This window comes from Brassica napus, chromosome A9 (assembly GCF_020379485.1).
Source record: "Brassica napus cultivar Da-Ae chromosome A9, Da-Ae, whole genome shotgun sequence".
NCBI classification, from domain to species: domain Eukaryota; kingdom Viridiplantae; phylum Streptophyta; class Magnoliopsida; order Brassicales; family Brassicaceae; genus Brassica; species Brassica napus.
Genome location: NC_063442.1, coordinates 770605 through 791768, shown reverse-complemented (window position 1 = coordinate 791768; position 21164 = coordinate 770605). Strand labels below are relative to the sequence as shown.

General features: G+C 34.7%; 4 protein-coding genes across 7 annotated transcripts; 2 read left to right on the top strand and 2 right to left on the bottom strand.

The window, feature by feature from the left end:
- Nucleotides 1–1842: 1842 nt before the first annotated feature.
- Nucleotides 1843–4507, top strand: LOC106365647 (mitochondrial adenine nucleotide transporter ADNT1). Its single transcript, XM_013805097.3, has 8 exons — nucleotides 1843–2305; nucleotides 2650–2698; nucleotides 2794–2957; nucleotides 3045–3082; nucleotides 3172–3284; nucleotides 3374–3487; nucleotides 3573–3911; nucleotides 3984–4507. Exons 1-8 carry the CDS (start codon nucleotides 2154–2156, stop codon nucleotides 4065–4067), a joined length of 1053 nt encoding a protein of 350 aa, XP_013660551.1. The 5' UTR covers nucleotides 1843–2153; the 3' UTR covers nucleotides 4068–4507.
- Nucleotides 4508–4714: 207 nt separating this feature from the next.
- Nucleotides 4715–7625, bottom strand: LOC106365646 (G-box-binding factor 2). 4 transcript variants are annotated; one of them, NM_001316192.1, is given in 14 exon segments: nucleotides 4881–5110; nucleotides 5112–5191; nucleotides 5282–5407; nucleotides 5484–5561; nucleotides 5645–5781; nucleotides 5881–5929; nucleotides 6019–6067; nucleotides 6151–6314; nucleotides 6400–6441; nucleotides 6534–6614; nucleotides 6705–6800; nucleotides 6883–6930; nucleotides 7012–7113; nucleotides 7470–7480. In NM_001316192.1, coding segments are annotated over 13 exon segments (1059 nt in total). In that variant the 5' UTR covers nucleotides 7087–7113; nucleotides 7470–7480; the 3' UTR covers nucleotides 4881–5076.
- An 8447-nt stretch (nucleotides 7626–16072) lies between these two features.
- On the bottom strand, nucleotides 16073–18078 carry LOC125577645. Its single transcript, XM_048739166.1, has one exon. It carries the CDS (start codon nucleotides 17100–17102, stop codon nucleotides 16209–16211), a length of 894 nt encoding a protein of 297 aa, XP_048595123.1. The 5' UTR covers nucleotides 17103–18078; the 3' UTR covers nucleotides 16073–16208.
- A 586-nt stretch (nucleotides 18079–18664) lies between these two features.
- Nucleotides 18665–20092, top strand: LOC106365648 (protein CURVATURE THYLAKOID 1A, chloroplastic). Its single transcript, XM_013805098.3, has 5 exons — nucleotides 18665–18995; nucleotides 19354–19460; nucleotides 19543–19650; nucleotides 19733–19804; nucleotides 19896–20092. Exons 1-5 carry the CDS (start codon nucleotides 18860–18862, stop codon nucleotides 19959–19961), a joined length of 489 nt encoding a protein of 162 aa, XP_013660552.1. The 5' UTR covers nucleotides 18665–18859; the 3' UTR covers nucleotides 19962–20092.
- Nucleotides 20093–21164: the final 1072 nt, after the last annotated feature.

Here is a 21164-nt window from a genome sequence, read left to right as displayed (position 1 = left end):
TTCATTTTAGTAGGAACGTATAAACGAAATTTCCTTTATATATACAGGTAGTTTCATGTTCAAAACATTAGCATGAATCTCAAAATATACAGTATAATTATAATTAATGTCTGGGTCGTTCAGTAAACTAAAATCAGCAATATATTTTCTGATATTGGGCAACTTAAAAGAAAAACATTCATGCCATAAACTTTTATATATGTAGCAGCTTGAAAAAAAAAACTGAAAATTGAATGCTATCTTACTTTTCATGTGACCGTACCAAAAAAGAAGAAAAATGTTTCAGTTTTATTTTTTCAACAACCTGGATCATATAACTTCTTATGATTGCAGGCGTTTGATTTAAAATATGTAAAAAAGTCGTTCTATTGTTGCCTACATTTTTTTTGTTTGTTCAAACTATATAAGAGCCTACAATTTGTAAAAAGTCGCTTTATTGTACAATTTGTACAAAAGGAGAAAGAAATTCGATGCTACAGTATGTAAGTCGCATTTTGACTATAATTTTGTCGTGATAAAAGCTACAGCTGTATATTCTTCATTTCCTCTACGATCATTAAAGATGTTACTCCACTTGCCTTATCTTATGTACATACATACATACACAAATACGATTTGACAAATTAGAAGATAACTAAATGCAATTTGGTAGACTTAAACGTTGACTAATGACAAGCAATTTTCGTACTCGAAGGTATATATGCAGAATAAGAAAAAAGAGTTTAATGGGCAGAAATTCATCAAAATACGAGTTGTCTCAGCCTAAAGACCGGCCCGGAATTCATTATCTACTTGATAAGTGGCTCAATTTGTTTGGGTCCATAACAGGCCCATTTTATGGGCTTAAGATACAATTAACAGTAAATGATAACATGTTATATTATTAACTGGACAATTCAAGTAGTGGCTATCACTGTATGTAAGCTTTTTGATGTGTGATCTGAAGACTTTTTGCATAGAATAATAACCTACAAGGCTTTTGGTATTTGATTCTTTATCCGCTGTGGTCCTACATTCCCTTTTTTATACACACATCTATGTCTAAATACACATACATCAACATTTATATTTTTTTTTTCAAAACGAAAATAATGATACATAAACCAAACATAAAAGCTCGATGTGGATTTTTGGTGCTAATAATGAGGTGATGTTGTCATTTTTGGGTATTCTATGTCCCCTCCAAACTACGAAAAGCCAAAATAAAAAACAAGGCACAATTGTAATTTAGTGTTTTGATACTTGCATGATATATCACCTTGGGAAAATATAGGGCCTAGTTGCTATACTTAAATGAAGAAAATGCTTGTAAAAATAGTTATACGATTTACTATTTGTTCATTATTTCCATATTAAGCCCAACATTATGTTAATAAAACAAATAAATATACTAGCTTGTTTCATTACAACATAACGAATCTTAAAGTATGTGGAGTACGTATTGTGAGTATTTAAATAAGAAATTATATTTTTGATTTTAATGAGTCCACAAAATTTTATGTGGTTTAAAACCTTAACTTTTGTGTCCGATCATTTAGTGGGACTAGCAGAATTAAACAGTAACACCATCTTCACGTGGCGCACATATACGAAAAGAGTATATCTTACGCGATAAGTGACAGGCGTAGGATAAAACGTTGCAAACTAGTCCTTATACTAATAGTTTTATGCATATAACTCTTCAAGTACGAAAATTGCAAAATCAACTCCTAATCTGATTATTTGTTTTTTACAGTAAAAGCTCATCATCCGATTAAAACTTTGCAGTATAACCCTCATGTGTCTAATTTCGAAATATTCTGGTGTATATCCATTTATGTTTGTTAAATGCAGAAGTGTTTTAACATCCTTTGGTAGTAGAAGGGCTGTTTTTAGAAAACGTAGGTTAGTCAAGGGTTTGATTAGCAAATATTAGAAAGAAAAGGCTGACTTTAAAACGGCGTCGTCGTCGTCATCACTCGGGGCTTAATCAGTAGGTTGTTGTTGTTGTCTCTTGGCGTTTGATAATCGCCGCCGGTAGATTTGATTCGAGAGACGTTCTTTGATCTCTCTTCTCGTTAAAATCCTAAACTGTGTTGGGTTTTTTCGTTGAGAGATCGTGAAGAAATCTTCTGAGATCGTAACCGTAGTGAAGTGATTGCGATTATCGATCGATGGCATCAGAGGATGTGAAGAGGAGCGAGTCGGCAGCTGTATCAACGATCGTGAACCTGGCGGAGGAAGCGAGGGAAGGAGTCAAAGCTCCGGGCTATGCTGTCCTCAGCATCTGCAAGTCTCTCTTCGCCGGTGGCGTCGCTGGTGGAGTGTGAGTTTCCTTTTCTCTCTCTTCATTTCTCTTATGGACTGAGTATGATTGTTCATGGGTTCTCATAAAAATCAAAACTTTATTGATGTTTGAATCTGGTAGCTGACATTAAGTGTAGTAGATTGATCAGTCACTTACCCTTTTTATCTTCCTTGAATTCGAACTTATTGTAGCAGTCAAATATATAGATAGAGGTTTATGTACGGATGGTTAATAAAATGTAGATGAGTAGAAAGTGTTAGTCACTTTATCTTTTCACTCTTTGTGTTACTTTTAGTGCACGCATTTTGTTTTCTTTGGGTTAATATCTGAAAGGAGGAGATTGCGTGTTTTTTATTTATTAGGTCACGAACTGCAGTTGCACCTCTGGAAAGGATGAAGATATTGCTTCAGGTTTTTACTCTTTCGTTGATTGTTTTCTTTTGTCTCGGAGCATGTTAGTGATTGTTAGAGACTTGACCTGTTCCTTGTCTAATATCTATACGTAGGTCCAAAACCCACATAACATAAAGTATAGTGGGACGGTCCAAGGGTTGAAGTATATCTGGAGAACTGAGGGACTTCGTGGACTGTTCAAAGGAAACGGCACCAACTGTGCTCGTATTGTTCCTAACTCTGCTGTTAAGTTTTTCAGCTACGAGCAGGCTTCCAAGTAAGACTTTCTTTATATTCTATGGTCCCTTGATTCTTCTCCATTTATATTTCCGTCTAATCTATACTCTCTGTCTGTCTCTGTTAGGGGTATACTGTACTTGTATCGTCAGCAGCCAGGAAATGGTTAGTTCATTTCACCATTAGATTATTTCTTGTTCCCTGTTGAATGATATTACCTATCACTTAGTCTTCTTGTTTTTCCGCTTCTACAGAAAATGCACAACTGACTCCTGTTTTACGGCTTGGAGCTGGTGCAACTGCTGGAATAATAGCCATGTCTGCAACATACCCGATGGATATGGTTCGTGGAAGGCTAACTGTCCAGGTAACTTTTTGTACCACCCCAAACTTTGTAATTGCTGGAGCCTTATTGGTCATCTTTGTTAACTCTGCAAACATGGATAATGTGCACAGACGGCAAACTCCCCTTATCAGTATAGAGGAATTGCACATGCTTTGTCAACTGTCCTGCGAGAGGAAGGTCCACGAGCCTTGTACCGTGGTTGGCTTCCATCAGTGATTGGAGTTGTAAGTGTCTCGTTTCTTTTTCATCAGTCTTTACGTATTCACTACAAGTTTAGCCATATCATGAGACTCTTCTGATACTATGCAGGTTCCATATGTGGGATTGAACTTTGCTGTCTACGAGTCTCTAAAGGACTGGCTAGTCAAAGACAATCCTTTCGGACTAGTGGAGAACAACGAGCTGACCATCATAACGAGACTCTCGTGTGGTGCCATAGCTGGAACGGTTGGTCAGACAATTGCTTATCCACTCGATGTGATTCGTAGGAGAATGCAAATGGTGGGGTGGAAAGATGCTTCCTCTGTCGTTACAGGCGAGGGGAGAAGCAAGCTTGAATACAACGGTATGGTTGATGCATTTAGGAAGACAGTTCGTCATGAAGGCTTTGGAGCTTTGTACAAGGGTTTGGTCCCCAACTCAGTGAAGGTTCGTTTCTTATAACAAAACCCATTCTCTTTCTATTTTCTTATAGACTAAACATTTGTCGTGTTGGTATAGGTTGTACCATCGATTGCGATTGCGTTTGTGACATATGAGATGGTGAAAGACGTTCTAGGAGTGGAGTTTAAGATATCAGACTGAGTCCATTTGATGATGATGTATTCAAGAAGAGAGAGGGAGCAGCACACTTCTATTTTTGTAGCCAGAGGAGAGACAGAAGAGAAGTTTTAGGGGCTTTTTATTTCAATCTCCTTTCAGCATCCTTGGAAGGGATAAAAGGCTATAGGTCATTCATTAGCCCAAACCTTTTGTTTTCTTTTTCGTTATTTCTATTTATAGATTGAGTTTTCTTCTGAATTATAATAAAGTCAAGAGGCCAACCTTTATCAAAAACATTCAAACCTGTTTGCTGCTGGAGCTTGTGTTTGCAGGTTTTGGTTGGGTCTTTTGACAAAGTTATCATCATTGTTATGACTCTCTTATTGGTTACTCGTGTATTAGTTGAATAATTCTGCATTTCTCTTGTATCTTGTAAGATAAGATTCATGATGTATGCTAGCTACTCTCAAGTGTTTTATGTATCGAATCATATCTTCTCAAGTCAAGTCATAAACATGGCAGACTACATTTCAAAGAAACAGATTCACAGACAAGAGAGAAGGGTTTATGGTTAAAAAAAATGATAATAGTGTGTTCATTTTGGAGATTCGTTCTCTGTTTTATCGTTTGAGGGAAGCATGTGGATATATATATAAGAATAAATGACAAGTATTGCAACAACACGTAAATGTTAAAAACAAAACACACAAAAAAAGAGTGTTTTATAAAAGACGAAACACACACGATCATGAAGCAGAGAAACCATCAAAATAGGTCTCTCCTCATCTCAATCCATTTGCTTGTATAAAAATATAACTAAACCTAATCAAACATCACCAATCAAGTGGTCGCAGATCAGATCACGCTCTGAGTCTCTTCTGCTTAAGGATATTACATCAGTTTCTGTTCACCATGCAGAGAGCTATAAATCTAAGGAAAAAAAAATCTTTTTAAGAAGTTACAATCAGAATCCATTAGAAGACATGAAGTGGGTTCTTCCTTTTGCGTCACAGTCAGCTAGCCGCGACAGAATCGGTTCTTAGACTTACGTTTAAGAGTTGCTGTTCCGCATTCTTACTACTACTAGTACCTGATACAGAGTTGTTCTTATCAACTCCAGATATTAGGTTCTCTGTTTTCCCAGTTGCTTGCGCTTTCAGTTGATCCTATATAGGGAATATTAATATGTTAATAATGACAAACACACTCATGAATGTATTCAGAATGTGTGATGTGATGAGTTAGTAGACTGTTACCAATAAAGCTTGGTTCTCCAGCCGTAGTTTCTCAGACTCATCGTTTAGTTGGCCTAGTTTTGACCTCAGAGTCATGTTCTCAGCAACTAGTGCATCAACCTTGACGGACAGTTCTTCAGTTTCAGCCTATTCAACCAACACAACACATTTAGTCATTACAACTTATATAAATCTGTTAGCTACAAGCGTTAGTCTTAATCACCTGCTTCCTCAGTCTTGACCTTCTAGCAGATTCTCTGTTTGACTGTTTTCTCTTCTCTCGTTTAACCTCTTTTTCATTCTACAGATTAACACACCTGAGTTACTACAACAGCTCACAATTTCAATCACATGTATAAGTGAAAGAATGATATAAAACTTTACCCAGACTTCATGAGGCGCACCAGGGAATGGCTGTGGGAAGTCCATAGCTGTGGGCATAACAGGAGTCCCCATAGTCACTGCATGTTTCTCACTTTCATCTCTTAGAAGAGGAACAATTTGAGATGAAGGCTTCCCATCTACCAAGAACAAAGAAAGACTTAGTACTCATTATTATAGCTTTATATAGTTATGAACACTGAAGCACACAACTACTTTGGGTTGTGTTCTTTCCATACCGTTGTTTGGTGATCCTTCCCGGCTTCTTTTCTTCCTAGACTGTTCTCCCTGTGGTAAGAAAATACATGTAAATAAAATAAGAAGCAAAAAAAAAAAAGAGATTAGTAAATTAAAAACTAGTTCAAAGGAATCCATACCCCAGTTGTATTCCCATCACTGCCATTGCTGGAATCATCATTCTCAGAACTAATGATATAAAAATAAAAACATACTGTTAGATTCTATCTAAGAATGAAAAAGTAATGAATGACACAAGTTTCTTGAAAAACCTCTGAGAATTCTTAGGTTCACTGCTATGTTCACCGCTCCCAGATTTGTTATTGCTTATAGACATTGCAAGTCCATCAAATTCTTTCAACTTTGTCATGAACCCCTGATCCGTGTTTCCAGATGAGTTAGCTGGATGAGCTTCCAAGTTCAACGGAGTTGCAACCTGCAAAAAACATTCTCAAATCGTTTAGCAACCATTCACACAGAAGAGAAACAAAAAAAAAATCATGAGATAAATAAAGACTTACAACAGGTGTTGCTTGAGAAGCAGGCCCTTGTGGTTGTGAGCCCTGATAGGAAAATGTAAGACCATTATTCAAAAAACCAGGTCTACTACTCATAGAAGATTTGGACATTTGCAAATGAAGAAGGGGATGATTACCATTTGAAGAGCAGGATGAGCATAGACTCCACCAGGAGGACAAAACGGTGGATATGGTGTTCCATAAGGAGCCATCATTGGCTGGAATAATAGTATTGAAGAAAAAGCTATACTCAAAATACAAAATAACACAAGTAGCATAAGAAAAACCTTAAAAGAAAAAAGAAGTACCGAAGGAGAGCCCCAGATATAAGGAGGAGGTGGAGCTGCATGACCATTTGAGTTGTAATATTGAGGAGTTATGGCTACTCTTGGTCCATAGTACGCCTACCAAATCATTAAAAAGCTAAATCATATATATATGCAGAACAAAAAACAGACGGGGGTAGCAATTAGCAAAATCACACACCTGCATAGCAGCCCAATCATGATGATACACATGAACATTGCTTTGCTCCTGCAAAAAAGGAAAAAAAAAAAGAACATTCTCATACAAACAGATCTAGTGAACCAAACCATATCAGCTTCCATTACTTACAGGAGGAGGAGGAGGAGCTTGTACTTGTGCTGGCTTGTCAGACTGTGTGGTCTTTCCTTCTTCGTTGCTTCCCATTGCTCGATTCAGACACTGACACAGTAACTTAAAACCAAACATAAGAAAAATAAAATCTTTCAGTAATTGCCGTCAAAAAAAAAAACATAACATCTAGAGGAACATTGTTTGATTACACTTAGATCTCCGACATCAAAACGAAACAGATCCGAGTTACTAAGAATTCAAATTCGACTTTCTCAAGTCAAAAAATTTTACTAGAAAATACACAATCAATCTACCTCAAATTTCAGTGAATTATTCAGAATTTTAAAACTAAAAAATTCTGAATAATTCACTGAAAGCTACGAATCCAAAAAATCACCACCAGCAGTTTCGAGACAATTAAATATAATTCGAATTGCTTCAATAAGAAAAAAAAAAGAATTCGAATTTGAAGTTACCTTGTCTCTCTCTCTCTCTCTCAGAGTCGCAGAAAGGTTTCTCTCTCTAGAACCAGAGTTCGGTGCAGGGAGGAAGGGAAGCGCCAAAGGCTTATACACACGTCACCGTACACGTGTCGTAATCTGCAAGGGCTAGTAAAGTTGGCGCGTGTGCTGAGCTGGCTACCCGTAGATCTAATCTGTAGGGATTTATTATTTATTAAAAGTCTTATTGGTACACGTACCCTTAATCTTTACCGTTCATCTTGAGATGACTACAAAGTCTGACGTGGTGCTGATTTTGATTCCTTTTTTAAAAAAGAGAACTAAACTATAGTGTATAATTCATTTGAGATCCACGGTTGACAAAACGTGGACTTACCTAACTAGCCATCTTTTTTTTTTGGTTAACTTTTTAGATCAAGATCGATGACTCATATTCATTTCATCTGCTGGTTGAAAGTAAAATATTTTTTTTTTTACCACTAGTCCCTACTAAGATCTACTGTCTTGTGTCGGCCGTTAGTGGTTTTGAGATGACGTGTCCCATTAAATTAAGGGAATAGTAAGGTGGTCCCTACGGACAACGTGGGATTCGACGCCAGCTTGTCTACTTTTTTTCTCCAAATCTTGATAGGAGATGACTTCGCCACGTTGGATTCATTATTTAGATAATCACAATAATTAAAGGAGGGATATTGAGAATAAGGAAGGGGTATTGAGAATAAGATTTTTTTTTCCTGATTGGGGAAATTAGATTACTCTCCCATTTACGTCAATACCCTCCTTTCGTAGTTGGGTTTTGAAGATCAGGCCCAACTCTCAAGTGTCCTTTCGTTTGGTACAACTCTCAAAAACAATAAGCAAAGTAACCAAGTTTATTATTATACAAACTTATAGTTATGTGTTGTCTCTCCATTGAATTTTAATTATTCAAACTAGTTTTTTGATTGCCTGTTTAACTATTTATTTCCACCCAAAACTTTCAGAGGACAGCCACAGGCCCACAAATAATCTATCAACCCAAAGAAAACTGAAAGAATGGGCTTTGTTTATTTCTTGTTCTGCTGGAAAAGAATTCTAACACAAGTAATTAACACAATAACTAGTTTCTGAGAGAAATGGGTCCTGTTTTAAACAGAAGACTAGCTTTCTATCTTCTTATCGTGTGATCATTGTGATTTTCTCTTCGTATAAAGCTGATTCGAGATGTAACTTTAAAGCTACTTTTCGGAGACTCAATGCGACCTATGATATGAGGGTTTGGGGCTGCTTTCTCAACTCAATCCGGTCCATGGGGAATGACTTATTAGGATAAACCGATTGGTTGTGCTTCAGATGGCCGTCTCATCATTGGTCTTTTGGGTAACTCTTACATATTCCATATATATGTATCAATATATTCAAGAAGCCTTCAACCAGACTTCAACTTTGTGAATGTTTTTGTTGAAATTATATATCAAATTTTATTTAGAAAAGACCATCACTAATATACATATATGAAATTCGAGTCAATCTATACTTATCGCATTTTCATTTAAGTTGAAAGCCTAGAAAAATTAACATCTTGCATAAGATAAAAAATACATGTGTATATTTGTATGTTAATATACAGAGAAAATCAATTTTATTTTTCCTATTATTTTGGGCTTATAAATCTGAAACAAGAACCATAGCTACATTTGCATGGCACGTCCACGACGGCCAAACCTTGCCATGGTCCGTAAAACTAGGTGAGTTGTCATGGAATTCACAATACAGAGGCTGCCAACCACTGTACTTTTGTGGTCATTTTCGATGGTTCGATATCATATTCTCTGTATACACAAAGTCCATGCGAAAATATTGAATTTTTCGATAAATACTATATATACTAAAGCTTATGATCTTTAATGTTCTTTTAAAAATTTCAAACACATTCTACACTTGTATTAATGTATATTAAACTCTATTTCATGGTATATAGGCATCGTTTTAACTTTTTGTTAATTAATTTAGTAAAACTTCATAATTCTTCTTAAATTGGCAGACTAACCACTATAAAATCACTATTTTTAGAGAAACGGAGACAACAAAAGTTCCAAACCTATTTGACCTTCATCATATGTTAGTAAATGATGCAACTATGTATTAAAATAATATTTTTATATTTTGATTTTTTTTCAAAATCTATGTGCTATTTACTGAAGCCTATGATTTTTCGGTAAATGTTCTATTTACTGAAGCCTATGATTGTTATTGTTGTTTTAAAATTTTTAAACACTATCTACATTTGTATTAATGTATATTAAACTCTATCTCCTGGTACATGAACATCGTTTTAATTTTTTGTCAATTAATTTACTAAAACTTCATAATACTCCCTAAATTGGTGGACTAACCACTATTAAATCACTATTTTCTAGAGAAACGGAGACAACAAAAGTTTCAAACCTCTTTGACTTTCATCATATGTTAGTGCATGATGCAACAATGCATTAAAACAATATTTTCATATTTTTAAATTTTTCACAAAATCTATATGTTAACCACCCCCCCCCCCCACACAAAATTATTGAGTTTTTCGGTAAATTTTCTATATACTGAAGCCTATGATCTTTAGTGTTGTTTTAAAATTTCTAAACACATTATACATCTGTATTAGTGTATATTAAACTATCTTTCATGGTGTATGAGCATCGTTTTAATTGTTTTGTCAATTAAATTAGTAAAACTTCATAATACTCCATAAATTGGTGGACTAGCAACTATAAAATCGCTATTTTCTAGAGAAACAGAGACAAGAAAAGTTTCAAACCTTTTTGATCTTCATCATATGTTAGTTAAGGATCCAACTATGCATTAAACAATATTTTTGAATTTTTGAATTTTTTCTCAAAATCTGTTGACCCCTACGAAAATATTGAATTTTTCGGTAAATGCCTTATATACTGAAGTTTATGATCTTTAGTTTTGTTTCAAAATTTCTAAACACATTCTACATTTTTATTAATACATATTAAACTTTCTTTCATGGTATATAGGCATCATTTTAATTTTTTGTCAATTAATTTAGTAAAACTCCATAATACTTCTTAAATTGGTGGACTAACCACTATAAATTCGCTATTTTATAGAGAATTGGAGACAACAAAAGTTTTGAACCTCTTTGACCTTCATCATATGTTAGTTTAAGATGCAACTATACATTAAAATAATATTTTTATATTTTTGATTTTTTTGCAAAATCTATGTGTTAACCCTTACGAAAATATTGAATTTTTCGGTAAATGCTCTATATATTGACGGGGTTTTTGCCAAAACTAACCCACAACTTGATTTTAATCCCAAACCTATACCCAAACTTGAATCAAATGCAAAACTAACCTAAAAGCCTAGTGAAATTACAGCTCAGCCCCTTGTGACCAAACAAAAAAACAGAAGCCATTTTTACGAATATAGCCCCAGTAAATCGTCTGAGTCGTCTGAATTGTTGGAAGTCGTCTAGACGACTGAAGTTTCAGTCGTCTGGTACCAGCTTATTTTAAAAATAATTTATAAATCTTGTAAAAAATATTTTGATGCGTGAAAAATAAAAATCAAGTAATTATAAACAGTTTTAAGTGATATAAATTAAGATATGATAAAATTGATTTGTTTTGAAGATAGATGAGTGGAAGTAGTGAATCATGAAATACTTTGGTTTAGGAGTTTGGCAAACATATGTTGTAGTATTGTATGGATTGTTAGGGTTAGATTTTGGAAAACTAAAATGTTTTTTTCAGAAATTAGTTTTCACTTATATGTGTTTATTTCTGTGTATAGTAAACACTTTTCAAGTTTGATTTGGTTTTATGAAGTGTTTAATTAGATAATTAAGTTTAGGGGTTATGTTTAGGGTGTGGACGACTTATATTTCAGTCGTCTGTTGAATAATTTACCCGGACGACGTATATTTCAGTCGTCCAGACGACTTACTTGTAAGTCGTCCAGACGATTTACTTGTAAGTCGTCTGGAAAGTCTTCTATTTTAGTTTCCCACTAAAAATATTTAATTTCCCGCTAAAAATATTAAACTCTTCTGGACGACTTACATGTAAGTCGTCTGTTTTAATTTCTTCACCAGACGACTGAAATGTAAGTCGTCCAGGAAGTCGTCTGAGTCAAAAATATTTAACCTAATTAGATTTTTTGCCTCCCTATATAAAGAAAAATTTACACATTCTCTCTCCTCCTCTCAAATGGCTGCAACAAAAATGTAATGTTCATCATTCTAAAACTCTCCAACCTCTCTCTAATCTCTTTGACTTGAAAACACCAAACTTTATATGAATTTTTCAGTTTTGTCTCATGTATTTCTTACTAATCTATCTCTTTTACAGGTTTTTAATCAAGTGGTACTCATCTTCCACTAATTTAGAGGTAGATCTATTAATTTTAGATATGTATTTTTGTGTGTTCTATAAATGTAGATTTATCTAATCTTCCACTCATTTTTTCTATTTTTAAGTCATTTGAACGTTTTTGGATATGCAGGTTTTTCAGATCTGGATTTGATGTGCAGGTTTTTCAGATCTGGAAGACTTCTGGGACGACTTACGTGTTAGTCGTCTGGAAGTCGTCTGGAAGTCGTCTGGAAGTCGTCTGGACTTCTTGGAAGTCGTCTGGACTTCCAGGAAGTCGTCTGGACTTCCAGGAAGTCGTCTGGACTTCCAGGAAGTCGTCTAGACTTCCAGGAAGTCGTCTGGACTTCTAGGAAGTCGTCTGGATTTTTCTGAGCGTTTTGGTAAGTTCTTATGTCTGATTTTTCTTCATTTGGTAACTTCTTGTTGTATAAAGTTCTTACTTTTTTCCCAAACTAAAACTCTCCAAACCCACTTTAATCTCTTTGACTTGAAAACACCAAACTTTATATGAATTTTTCAATTTTGTCTCATGTCTTTGTTACTAATCTATTTTTTTTTGCAGGTTTTTAATTAGATGGTACTCATCTTCCACTAATTTAAAGGTAGATCTATTATTTTTAGATATGTATTTTTGTGTGTTCTATAAAGGTAGATTTATCTAATCTTCCATTCATTTTTTCTGTTTTTAAGCCATTTGAACGTTTTTGAATATGCAGGTTTTTCAGATCTGGATTTAATATGCAGGTTTTTCAGATCTGGAAGACTTTTGGGACGACTTACTTGTTAGTCGTCTGGAAGTCGTCTGGAAGTCGTCTGGACTTCCTAAAAGTCGTCTGGACTTCCTGTAAAGTCATCTGGAAGTCGTCTGGAAGTCGTCTGGACTTCCTGTAAAGTCGTCTGGACTTCCTGTAAAGTCGTCTGGAAGTCGTCTGGACTTCCTGTAAAGTCGTCTGGACTTCCTGTAAAGTCGTCTGGACTTCCTGTAAAGTCGTCTGGAAGTCGTCTGGACTTCCTAAAAGTCGTCTGAACTTCCTGGAAGTCGTCTGGACTTCTTAGAAGTCATCTGGACTTCTTAAAAGTTGTCTGGTCTTGTCTACTCATCTACTCAAGTTGTCTGGTCTTGTCTACTCATCTACTCAAGTTGTGAATTGCATGTATACTCTTTTAGTTGTGAATTTTTTGTAAAATCAGTAATAATATTTTCCAAGATGTATTAAATGTGCTAACAATGTGTTTACACATTTACAAATCAATGAAATAATAGACTTCAGTAGCCTTTTTCTTATCTTTGGATCTCTCATATGCAATAATAAACTCCAATGGCCTTTTTCTCATCATAATAAACAAGAATGTTGGTAAGAGATGGAAACAAACAATAGTAACTAGTCAAAGCATATCATATTTTTTATAAGTTTGCATTGAAAAACTTAGTCAAATTTAGTAAAACTAAGGGAGAGAACATATTTTGTAAATATGAGTTTTACATATCTTGAAGTTACTTATCATTCTTAAAAATACAAGTTATTCAAAAACTAACGTAGAAGACTTAAAAACTAGTGGAGAAGACGCGGACGACTTCAATCTAAGTTGTCTAGACGACTAAACTATATGTCGTCTGGTCAACGCAGAGGTTATTTTTGCAATTGACTTTGAAATCTGTTATTTCGGACGACTGAAAGTTAAGTCGTCTACTATTGTTTGGTTAAAAAAAAAACTCCAAAAAAGCTAGACGACTTACATTTCAGTCGTCAGAGGTTAGTTTTGCATTTGACTGGATTATTTCAGAAGTTTGACTTTTTGGACGACTTACATTTCAGTCGTCTAGTGAAAATTAAAATAATAATATTTTTTTAAAAGTAGACGACTTAAAGTTAAGTCGTCGTAGGTTAGTTTTGCAATTGAAAAAAAAACTTCAAGATTTAATTATATACAGACGACTTATAATTCAGTCGTCCACGAGACGACTGAAATGTAAGTCGTCTAGGATTTACGAGGTTTGACCAGAATCTCGGAAAAAAGTCCTGGACGACTTACAATTAAGTCGTCTGGTGGACGACTGAATTATAAGTCGTCTGTGTATAATTAAATCTTGAAGTTTTTTTTTTCAATTGCAAAACTAACCTATGACGACTTAACTTTAAGTCGTCTACTTTTAAAAAAATATTATTATTTTAATTTTCGCCAGACAACTGAAATGTAAGTCGTCTGGGGAAGTCAAACTTCTGAAATTATCCAGTCAAATGCAAAACTAACCTATGACGACTGAAATGTAAGTCGTCTAGGTTCTTTGGAATTTTTTTTGAATCCAAACAATAGTAGACGACTTAACTTTCAGTCGTCTCAGGTTACAGATTTCAAAGTCAATTGTAAAAATAACCTCTGCGTTGACCAGACGACTTCCAGGTAAGTCGTCTACAGCCAGACGACTGAAAGGTAAGTCGTCTACAGCCAGACGACTTCCCAAGTAAGTCGTCTGACGAACAGATCTGGAAAAAAACTCGATGTCATACCTTAAATTGGTGAGATAAGTTCCTTAGCATACATAAGGCTTCTCCAAGCACACAGAATCACAAACGAAAGTCACCCACCCATAATTGTTAGCTTCTATGACTCTATGAACCATAAAAATTTAGAATCAAAATCTTGGGTTTTTTTAGCTCATTGTGGAGAGAAATTGAGAGATATGTTGTGTTTAGTTCACAAGAATGGAAAAAGAAGAAGGGTAAATCGATTTTGGGAGCATTAAGAGCTTCAAATTGGTTGTTCATGGTGGTTGTGGTATTGATGACAATGGCAATCTTGTAATTACTTGAAGATGATGAGGGTGAGAGAGTAAAAATGTCATTTTCGAAAAAAAAAAGAAAAAAAAAATTGATGGCATTTTCGTAAATTATATGAACTTGTGGGGTGAATAGGGCAAAACCAATTTTCAAAAAAAAGGGAGATTAGTTTTGTGTTTGACTTTAAGTTGTAGGTCAATTTTGCAAAAATCCCTATATTGACGCCTATGATCTTTAGTGTTGTTTTAAAAAACTTTAACACATTCTACATTTGTATTAATCTATATTAAACTCTCTTTCATGGTATATGGACATCGTTTTAATTTTTTGTCAATTAATTTAGTAAAACTTCATAATACTCTCTAAATTGGTGGATTAACCACTATAAAATCGCTATTTTTTAGAGAAACATAGACAACAAAAGTTTCAAACCTTTTTTACATTCATCATATGTTAGTGAAATATGCAACTATGCATTAAAACAATATTTTTATTTTTTTTGAATTTTTCTTAAAATCTATGCGTTAACACTTATGTCCGTTTTATTAATAATTTTCCCTTCGTCTTATACAACTTTCCATGCAATAGTTCAAATCAATAGTATATTACAAACTCCGAACGTCCATTTCGTCTATAATATATGAAGCTTATTAGTTGTGAAATTGATTAAATGTGATTTTTTAAACAACCCACCAACTAGGCATATTGTGACAAACCAAAAGTATAGATAATAATATATGTTTAAAATTGTGTAATATGCTTTACAGTTCAATTATTCTCCTAATCATTTGATCTCCTTAATTTATAAGAATAAGAAAATAGTTAACTAGTGACACTTCTTCGTCACCTTTTTTGGTACGTATCAGACTTTAAAAATATTTGGAAGTGTACGTGACGATTGATGGTCTAACTTATTATAGTCCCGTTTTTATATATCATATGGACGCTACTTGTAGTATTATATATAAAGATATCCGCTAACTAATGAATCAAAGTATTAATTTATCATGGTGTTTTAGTATACAACAGTTAATTTTTGTCTGACTAATTCAAAAAATAATTTTCTAAGTAAATAAAGCTCCATCATTGTTAGATAACTTTATTTACTTAGAAAATTATTTTATAAATATTCATCATATACTACGTACAGACTGGCAAACTAATTAAGGGAAATAATTGGCTCGATCCAACATATCTCTTGAGTCTTGATCCATTCCGATATCAGAATCATCGATTTAGCTTAGGTACGTAATATGCAGATATGTCAACCATAATACATAACGTAAATACCAATAAATACTTATATGATAAACACTATCATCCCATACGGTGAACACTTAGATTTTGAATTCTAAAATATTTATATTTTCAACGTGCTATTATTATGACTCAGAGTCATGCATAACAATTCAGAACGGAGACTGGTTAAGAACGAACATGCCACTCGTAGTCGTGCATAAGCAAAACATAATAAGAAATTTATATCAAACTTGGAAAGTTACTAAAATGGAAACTTTGAATGTAACTCACTGTACAGAGCAGCCAAGTCAAGGTAAATTTTCGAGAATAAAACTACAAAACTCAAGGTATATTAATTAATTTGAAGAAGGAAAATCTTCATGATATTCCAGACAGGGCTGAGTTCTCACCATAGTTGCCGCGGGCATTCTACTCTGACCAATCCAAATATTTCCGACCGTCTCGCTCTTCTCGGACTCTCTTTCCATCTCTTTGAACCTCTTTTTCCTCACTAACTTCACCACAACACCTATCACCGCAGCATGCAAAACCGAGATTCCTATGATGGTCAAAGCAATCCACCACCACTTCCTCCGAGCCAGCTCTAGTTTGGATGTCGGATTGTGTTTTTGGTTCGGAGCCACAAGCGCGTAATGTCCACGAGAATTCGTAGTGGCACAACTGTAATTCCGTGTCGTATTACTGAACTTCAACGACTCATTATTATCTCCCAAGGCTACACATTTGATTCCTCTTCTTTGATTATGTGAATCAAATGTGATCAATATTGGATTGTCTTCATCGATCGAGAGATTCAATCTTTTGAGATTATTCGTGTTTGTCGCGTCATATGCTGTGAATCCAATAACCGGTGAAATAAAAGAGTAATTATCATCAGCCAACCGGAAGTAAACCGACGAAGAGTGATCACCGAAAGTCTCGTAGACAAAAGCTATCCTCTTAGCGTACGGTGTCGTTTTGACCGTGGGAGGAACGTAGACTCCACTAAAATTCGCTCCTTTCCTCCAGAACATACTGTTACGGACCGTAACGACCGATGCTTTGACGTCGGAGAGATTCGCGGGAAGTGAAAGCTCGTACAAGGAGCCTGTGTGTCTTCCTTTATTGGCACGAGCTGCGTATGAACGGATCTGATCGTCCAGTTCTTGAATGTTGTTGATGCAATGAACCATAGAGATGACGTAGAAGAAGAATACAATGGTGATGGGACCAAGATTTGTGGATCCCATTGCCAGAGAAAAAAAATCAAGAACGACGATGGAGACCCAAATGACCTTTGGTGATCTTCATTAAGGTTATGAAGTCATGAATATAGAATTGTGATATCCAGATAGATCAGAATCAAAGTGGAAACATGATTGAGATTGAGATGGAGATGAGGGAATATAATTAAGCACATACACACACACACTCAAAAAGGGAGTAAGGATATAATATAATGTAACAGCTGCATGAATATGGATTTGATGAATGTGTATGGCCGATTTAAAAAAAAAAGAAGCAAATTAGAAAAAGACTGTAGTTAATATATTCAAACTTGAAGAAAAAAGGGGAGAGAAAGCTGGGGTTGAGCTGTATTAATGGTGGATGTTTTTCCTTGCATTTATTTTAATTATTGTATTAAAAAAGAAAACGTTATTGACCCAATAAAATTGAGTTTTGGAGATTTTCCTTCTATTGAAAATTATAATGGAGATGATAAAAGGAGGTGTCGGCTATATATGTTTTGTAACATATATGTGCGGATGACGTAATGGTCATGCAATTTCTTTGGTTTTTAATTTAAATACTTACGTCAACCAAAATTTTCAAACTGCTCGTAGAAACACATTGAAAGATGGAGAATACATTCTCATACCTGAAAACACTACAAAGTACAATGTCACAAGAAAAGAAAAAAACGAACAAACTCATCCTAGATATGAACACATGTCTTAAGAATATTAGTTACATTTAAAACCTACCAAACTAGATTAAATTAAAGTTTTTTTTTTTGCCAAACAGATTAAATTAAAGTTTAAACTTCAACTATTCTCTTAAATATCAAGAGAAATGGGGTATTGGTTAGTTGTTGAAAGCGCCAGCGAAGTATAAGGGTAGTAGAGCTGTACCATCATTTGATTTTAGTTGGGTTTGTTAAGTATATATAATCTGTTTTTGTTGTAGAGAATGTTCTATAAACTCTATATATATTACACTTATTTTAGAAATCATTTAAATATATATATTTTAGGCTGTCTGCATACATCCATTTTTTTACAATATACTGAAATTATTACTCAGTAAACCGTATTAAAAATCATAGTATTATGTTATAAATTTATTATCTATAAATTATGGTAATTGATATATTATATTATAAAATTTTATGAATATAACTATTTATTTCATATATGATATTCAGCATATTATATATTTTATAAATACTTAGATGGGTAAATAACAAGTTATGAATTTGATGATATGTTCCTAATTCCATACTGGTTTAGCGCATACTGTTTTTTTAACACTGGTTTCAAGACAGTTTTCTAAATTTTCATTTATAAAGTGAGTATTTAAAGTTCCTTGTTCGAATTCCTCTGTTTGGATCATCTTAGTATTATTAACCTTCCATGTCATAACTATAACTATCATAAGACACAAAATTCAAAGGTTTGCATGATGGTCCATGTTTCCTCACCTACTAGAAAAGGAAACGACAAAAGAGGAGCAATTATACAATGGGCTTTATAATGGGTCCATACTCTAAACGGGCCTAAAACAAGCCATAAAACCCCACAGAATGCGAGCATTCTATATACACCACTGAGTCGGATTTCTAAAGATAAGAGCATCAACCAATAAGACCACGAGGAACGTCCACGTGTCTTTATACGAAATCTTGTCTAGTAAAAAGCGCAGCAGACCAAAAAAAAAAGAGTAGAGAAGAAGAAGAAGAAGAAGAGGAGAAGCAGTAGGCTGTTCAAGAAGAAGAAGAAATAGTTCGATGGCGATGACATTAGCAGCTTCGTCCTCTGTGGTAGTGATGATTCCACGTGTCTCCACCGTCTCTTACCTTCCTCCGCTGCCTCCTCGCTCTTTTGGTCGATCATCTTTCACTGTTCCTCTGAAGCTAGTTTCAGGTGACCGGTTCATTTTTCCTCAATCTCTCTTTCCCGGTTTAACGCAATCTGAAAGTTCCCGACAAAACTTCTGTATTATAATAACTTGTCTGAATTTAGAATATTCCGACCGGATATTGAGATTCAGCGGTGCGGCGGTTCGGTTTAGTTGTTAAAATCTAAAATTCAATTCGGTTTATCCGGTTAAGAATCTGGTATGGAGTGTAAGATACTCTAAAACCGTAATTGAGTGGTTGATAGTTTAATTCAATTCGGTTTATAATCTGTTATAGATAGTTTTAAATATTCCAAAACCGAACATAGTTTAATTTCCGTGAATCTAAACCGAAAAGATTGAGATTCTCCGGTTCAACGGCAGGGAATGGTTTGCAGAAGGTTGAATTGATGAAGACGAGAGCTTCTTCATCAGACGAGACCTCAGCGTCCATTGACACCAACGAACTCTTTAATGACTTGAAGGAAAAGGTAAGAAGGAGCCATTTGCTTGAAACAGAGTTGTATTGGCTTTTGTGTTCTGTTTTTTTTATTTTTCGGTTTTTGGTGCAAGTGGGATGGTCTTGAGAACAAGACGACTGTGGTTATCTACGGAGGAGGAGCCATTGTTGCTGTTTGGTTATCTTCCATTCTTGTTGGTGCCATCAACTCTGTTCCTCTGGTAAGTAAACCCTTTATGGATATCAGAGAGAAGTGTAACGGAGATTTGTGTTGAATGATGTTTGTTTGATCTGAGTGTGTAGCTTCCGAAAGTTATGGAGCTTGTTGGTCTCGGGTACACAGGATGGTTTGTCTACAGATACCTTCTCTTCAAGGTAACAAAACTGTGACTAACCTATTCATAATCTATTGAAGCATCATTGATCTGACATTGAATGAAAATGTCTATGTTTCTTGTTCTTTCAGTCAAGCAGAAAGGAGTTGGCTGAGGATATTGATTCCTTGAAGAAGAAGATTGCAGGGACCGAATAGATTCTTTCATATAAATAATAAACAAGCTTTCTTTCTGGAGTTTCTCTGTAATGTGATTATTATACAATGTATCTTTTTCAGTGTGAAACTATTATTATGCAGTAACTGGAACATGTTACTCTGTTTCTAAATAAACTTTCATGGAGACAGAACCAAAGGAAGGTGTGGTAAACCTAGCACAAGATTCTCAAGACACAAAGAGTTGCATTCAGAGTTCTACCTTGTAAGGGGGGAGAACTAATAGAGTTCTACCTTGTAAGGGGGGAGAACTAATATTCTGTGGCATCTAATAAGTCTTTTGTAACTGGCCTGCACTATTTTAGTTTTTTCCGCAAAAATTTGACAAAATATTATTCATTAATGAAGGAAAGATAAAAGTTGGATACAGAAAAGCTCGAGCCTCTCACCTCAGTTCTTGACTCGCAGGAGAGAAGTGTGTGGCTCAAGCTGAAAACCGACCAATGCCACAGTTGTATAATAGCTATGATGACATTAAACCCTTCAACATGAATGATTTCAAGACCGCACATGAACATGCTTGAAAGGCTGGAACATGAACACATTAGTTTTGCATTTTGGTCCAAGTTTTGAGGATTTAATGGAGGATATGTTTGGTGTCGTAGGTGTGCGCGAGTGTGTCAAGGAAGAAGACATCACTGAGCTACTTCATGTAAAGATAAACAGAGAGATGATTGTGTTTTTTTTTATTTTTCCTTGGTCCATATATAAAATCTTTCTTTGATAGTTTCATTTATATAAGATTTATGTAGAGAGAGAGATAAAAGTTGATGTACAATCTATTTGTAGATGCTTATGTCTCCGAAAGTTTAGTATTTTTACTGCCAATTTTATTTAATTTTGGTGCATTGGTTGGATAAGTATACCAAGTATCTAAAGGGCATTTGAGATTAGGAGCATTTGAAATTAGCCCATAATCTAGAATGTCCTTAATCTCAAATACCCCTAATTTCAAATACTTCTAATTTTAAATGCCCCTAATCTATAATGTTTCTAATCTCTAATCTCAAATGTCATACTTCTAATCTCAAATGCCCATAATTTAGAATGCCCATAATCTTAAGTGTCTCTAATCTCAAATACCCCTAATCTCAAATGCCCATAATCTAGAATACCTCTAATCTTAAGTGCCTCTAATCTTAAGTGCCTCTAATCTAGAATGCCCCTAATCTCAAATGTTCTTAA

Coding starts and splice junctions, on each gene's coding strand:
- LOC106365647 (XM_013805097.3), top strand. CDS start 2,154: ATGGCATCAGAGGATGTGAAGAGGAGCGAGTCGGCAGCTGTATCAACG. Junction 2,958..3,044: donor AGCTACGAGCAGGCTTCCAA/GTAAGACTTTCT, acceptor TGTCTCTGTTAG/GGGTATACTGTACTTGTATC. Junction 3,285..3,373: donor GTGGAAGGCTAACTGTCCAG/GTAACTTTTTGT, acceptor TAATGTGCACAG/ACGGCAAACTCCCCTTATCA.
- LOC106365646 (XM_013805094.3), bottom strand. CDS start 7,086: ATGGGAAGCAACGAAGAAGGAAAGACCACACAGTCTGACAAGCCAGCA. Junction 6,801..6,882: donor ATGATTGGGCTGCTATGCAG/GTGTGTGATTTT, acceptor ATGATTTGGTAG/GCGTACTATGGACCAAGAGT. Junction 5,562..5,644: donor GTGCGCCTCATGAAGTCTGG/GTAAAGTTTTAT, acceptor GTTAATCTGTAG/AATGAAAAAGAGGTTAAACG.
- LOC125577645 (XM_048739166.1), bottom strand. CDS start 17,102: ATGGGATCCACAAATCTTGGTCCCATCACCATTGTATTCTTCTTCTAC.
- LOC106365648 (XM_013805098.3), top strand. CDS start 18,860: ATGGCGATGACATTAGCAGCTTCGTCCTCTGTGGTAGTGATGATTCCA. Junction 19,461..19,542: donor TTAATGACTTGAAGGAAAAG/GTAAGAAGGAGC, acceptor TTTTGGTGCAAG/TGGGATGGTCTTGAGAACAA. Junction 19,805..19,895: donor ACAGATACCTTCTCTTCAAG/GTAACAAAACTG, acceptor TTGTTCTTTCAG/TCAAGCAGAAAGGAGTTGGC.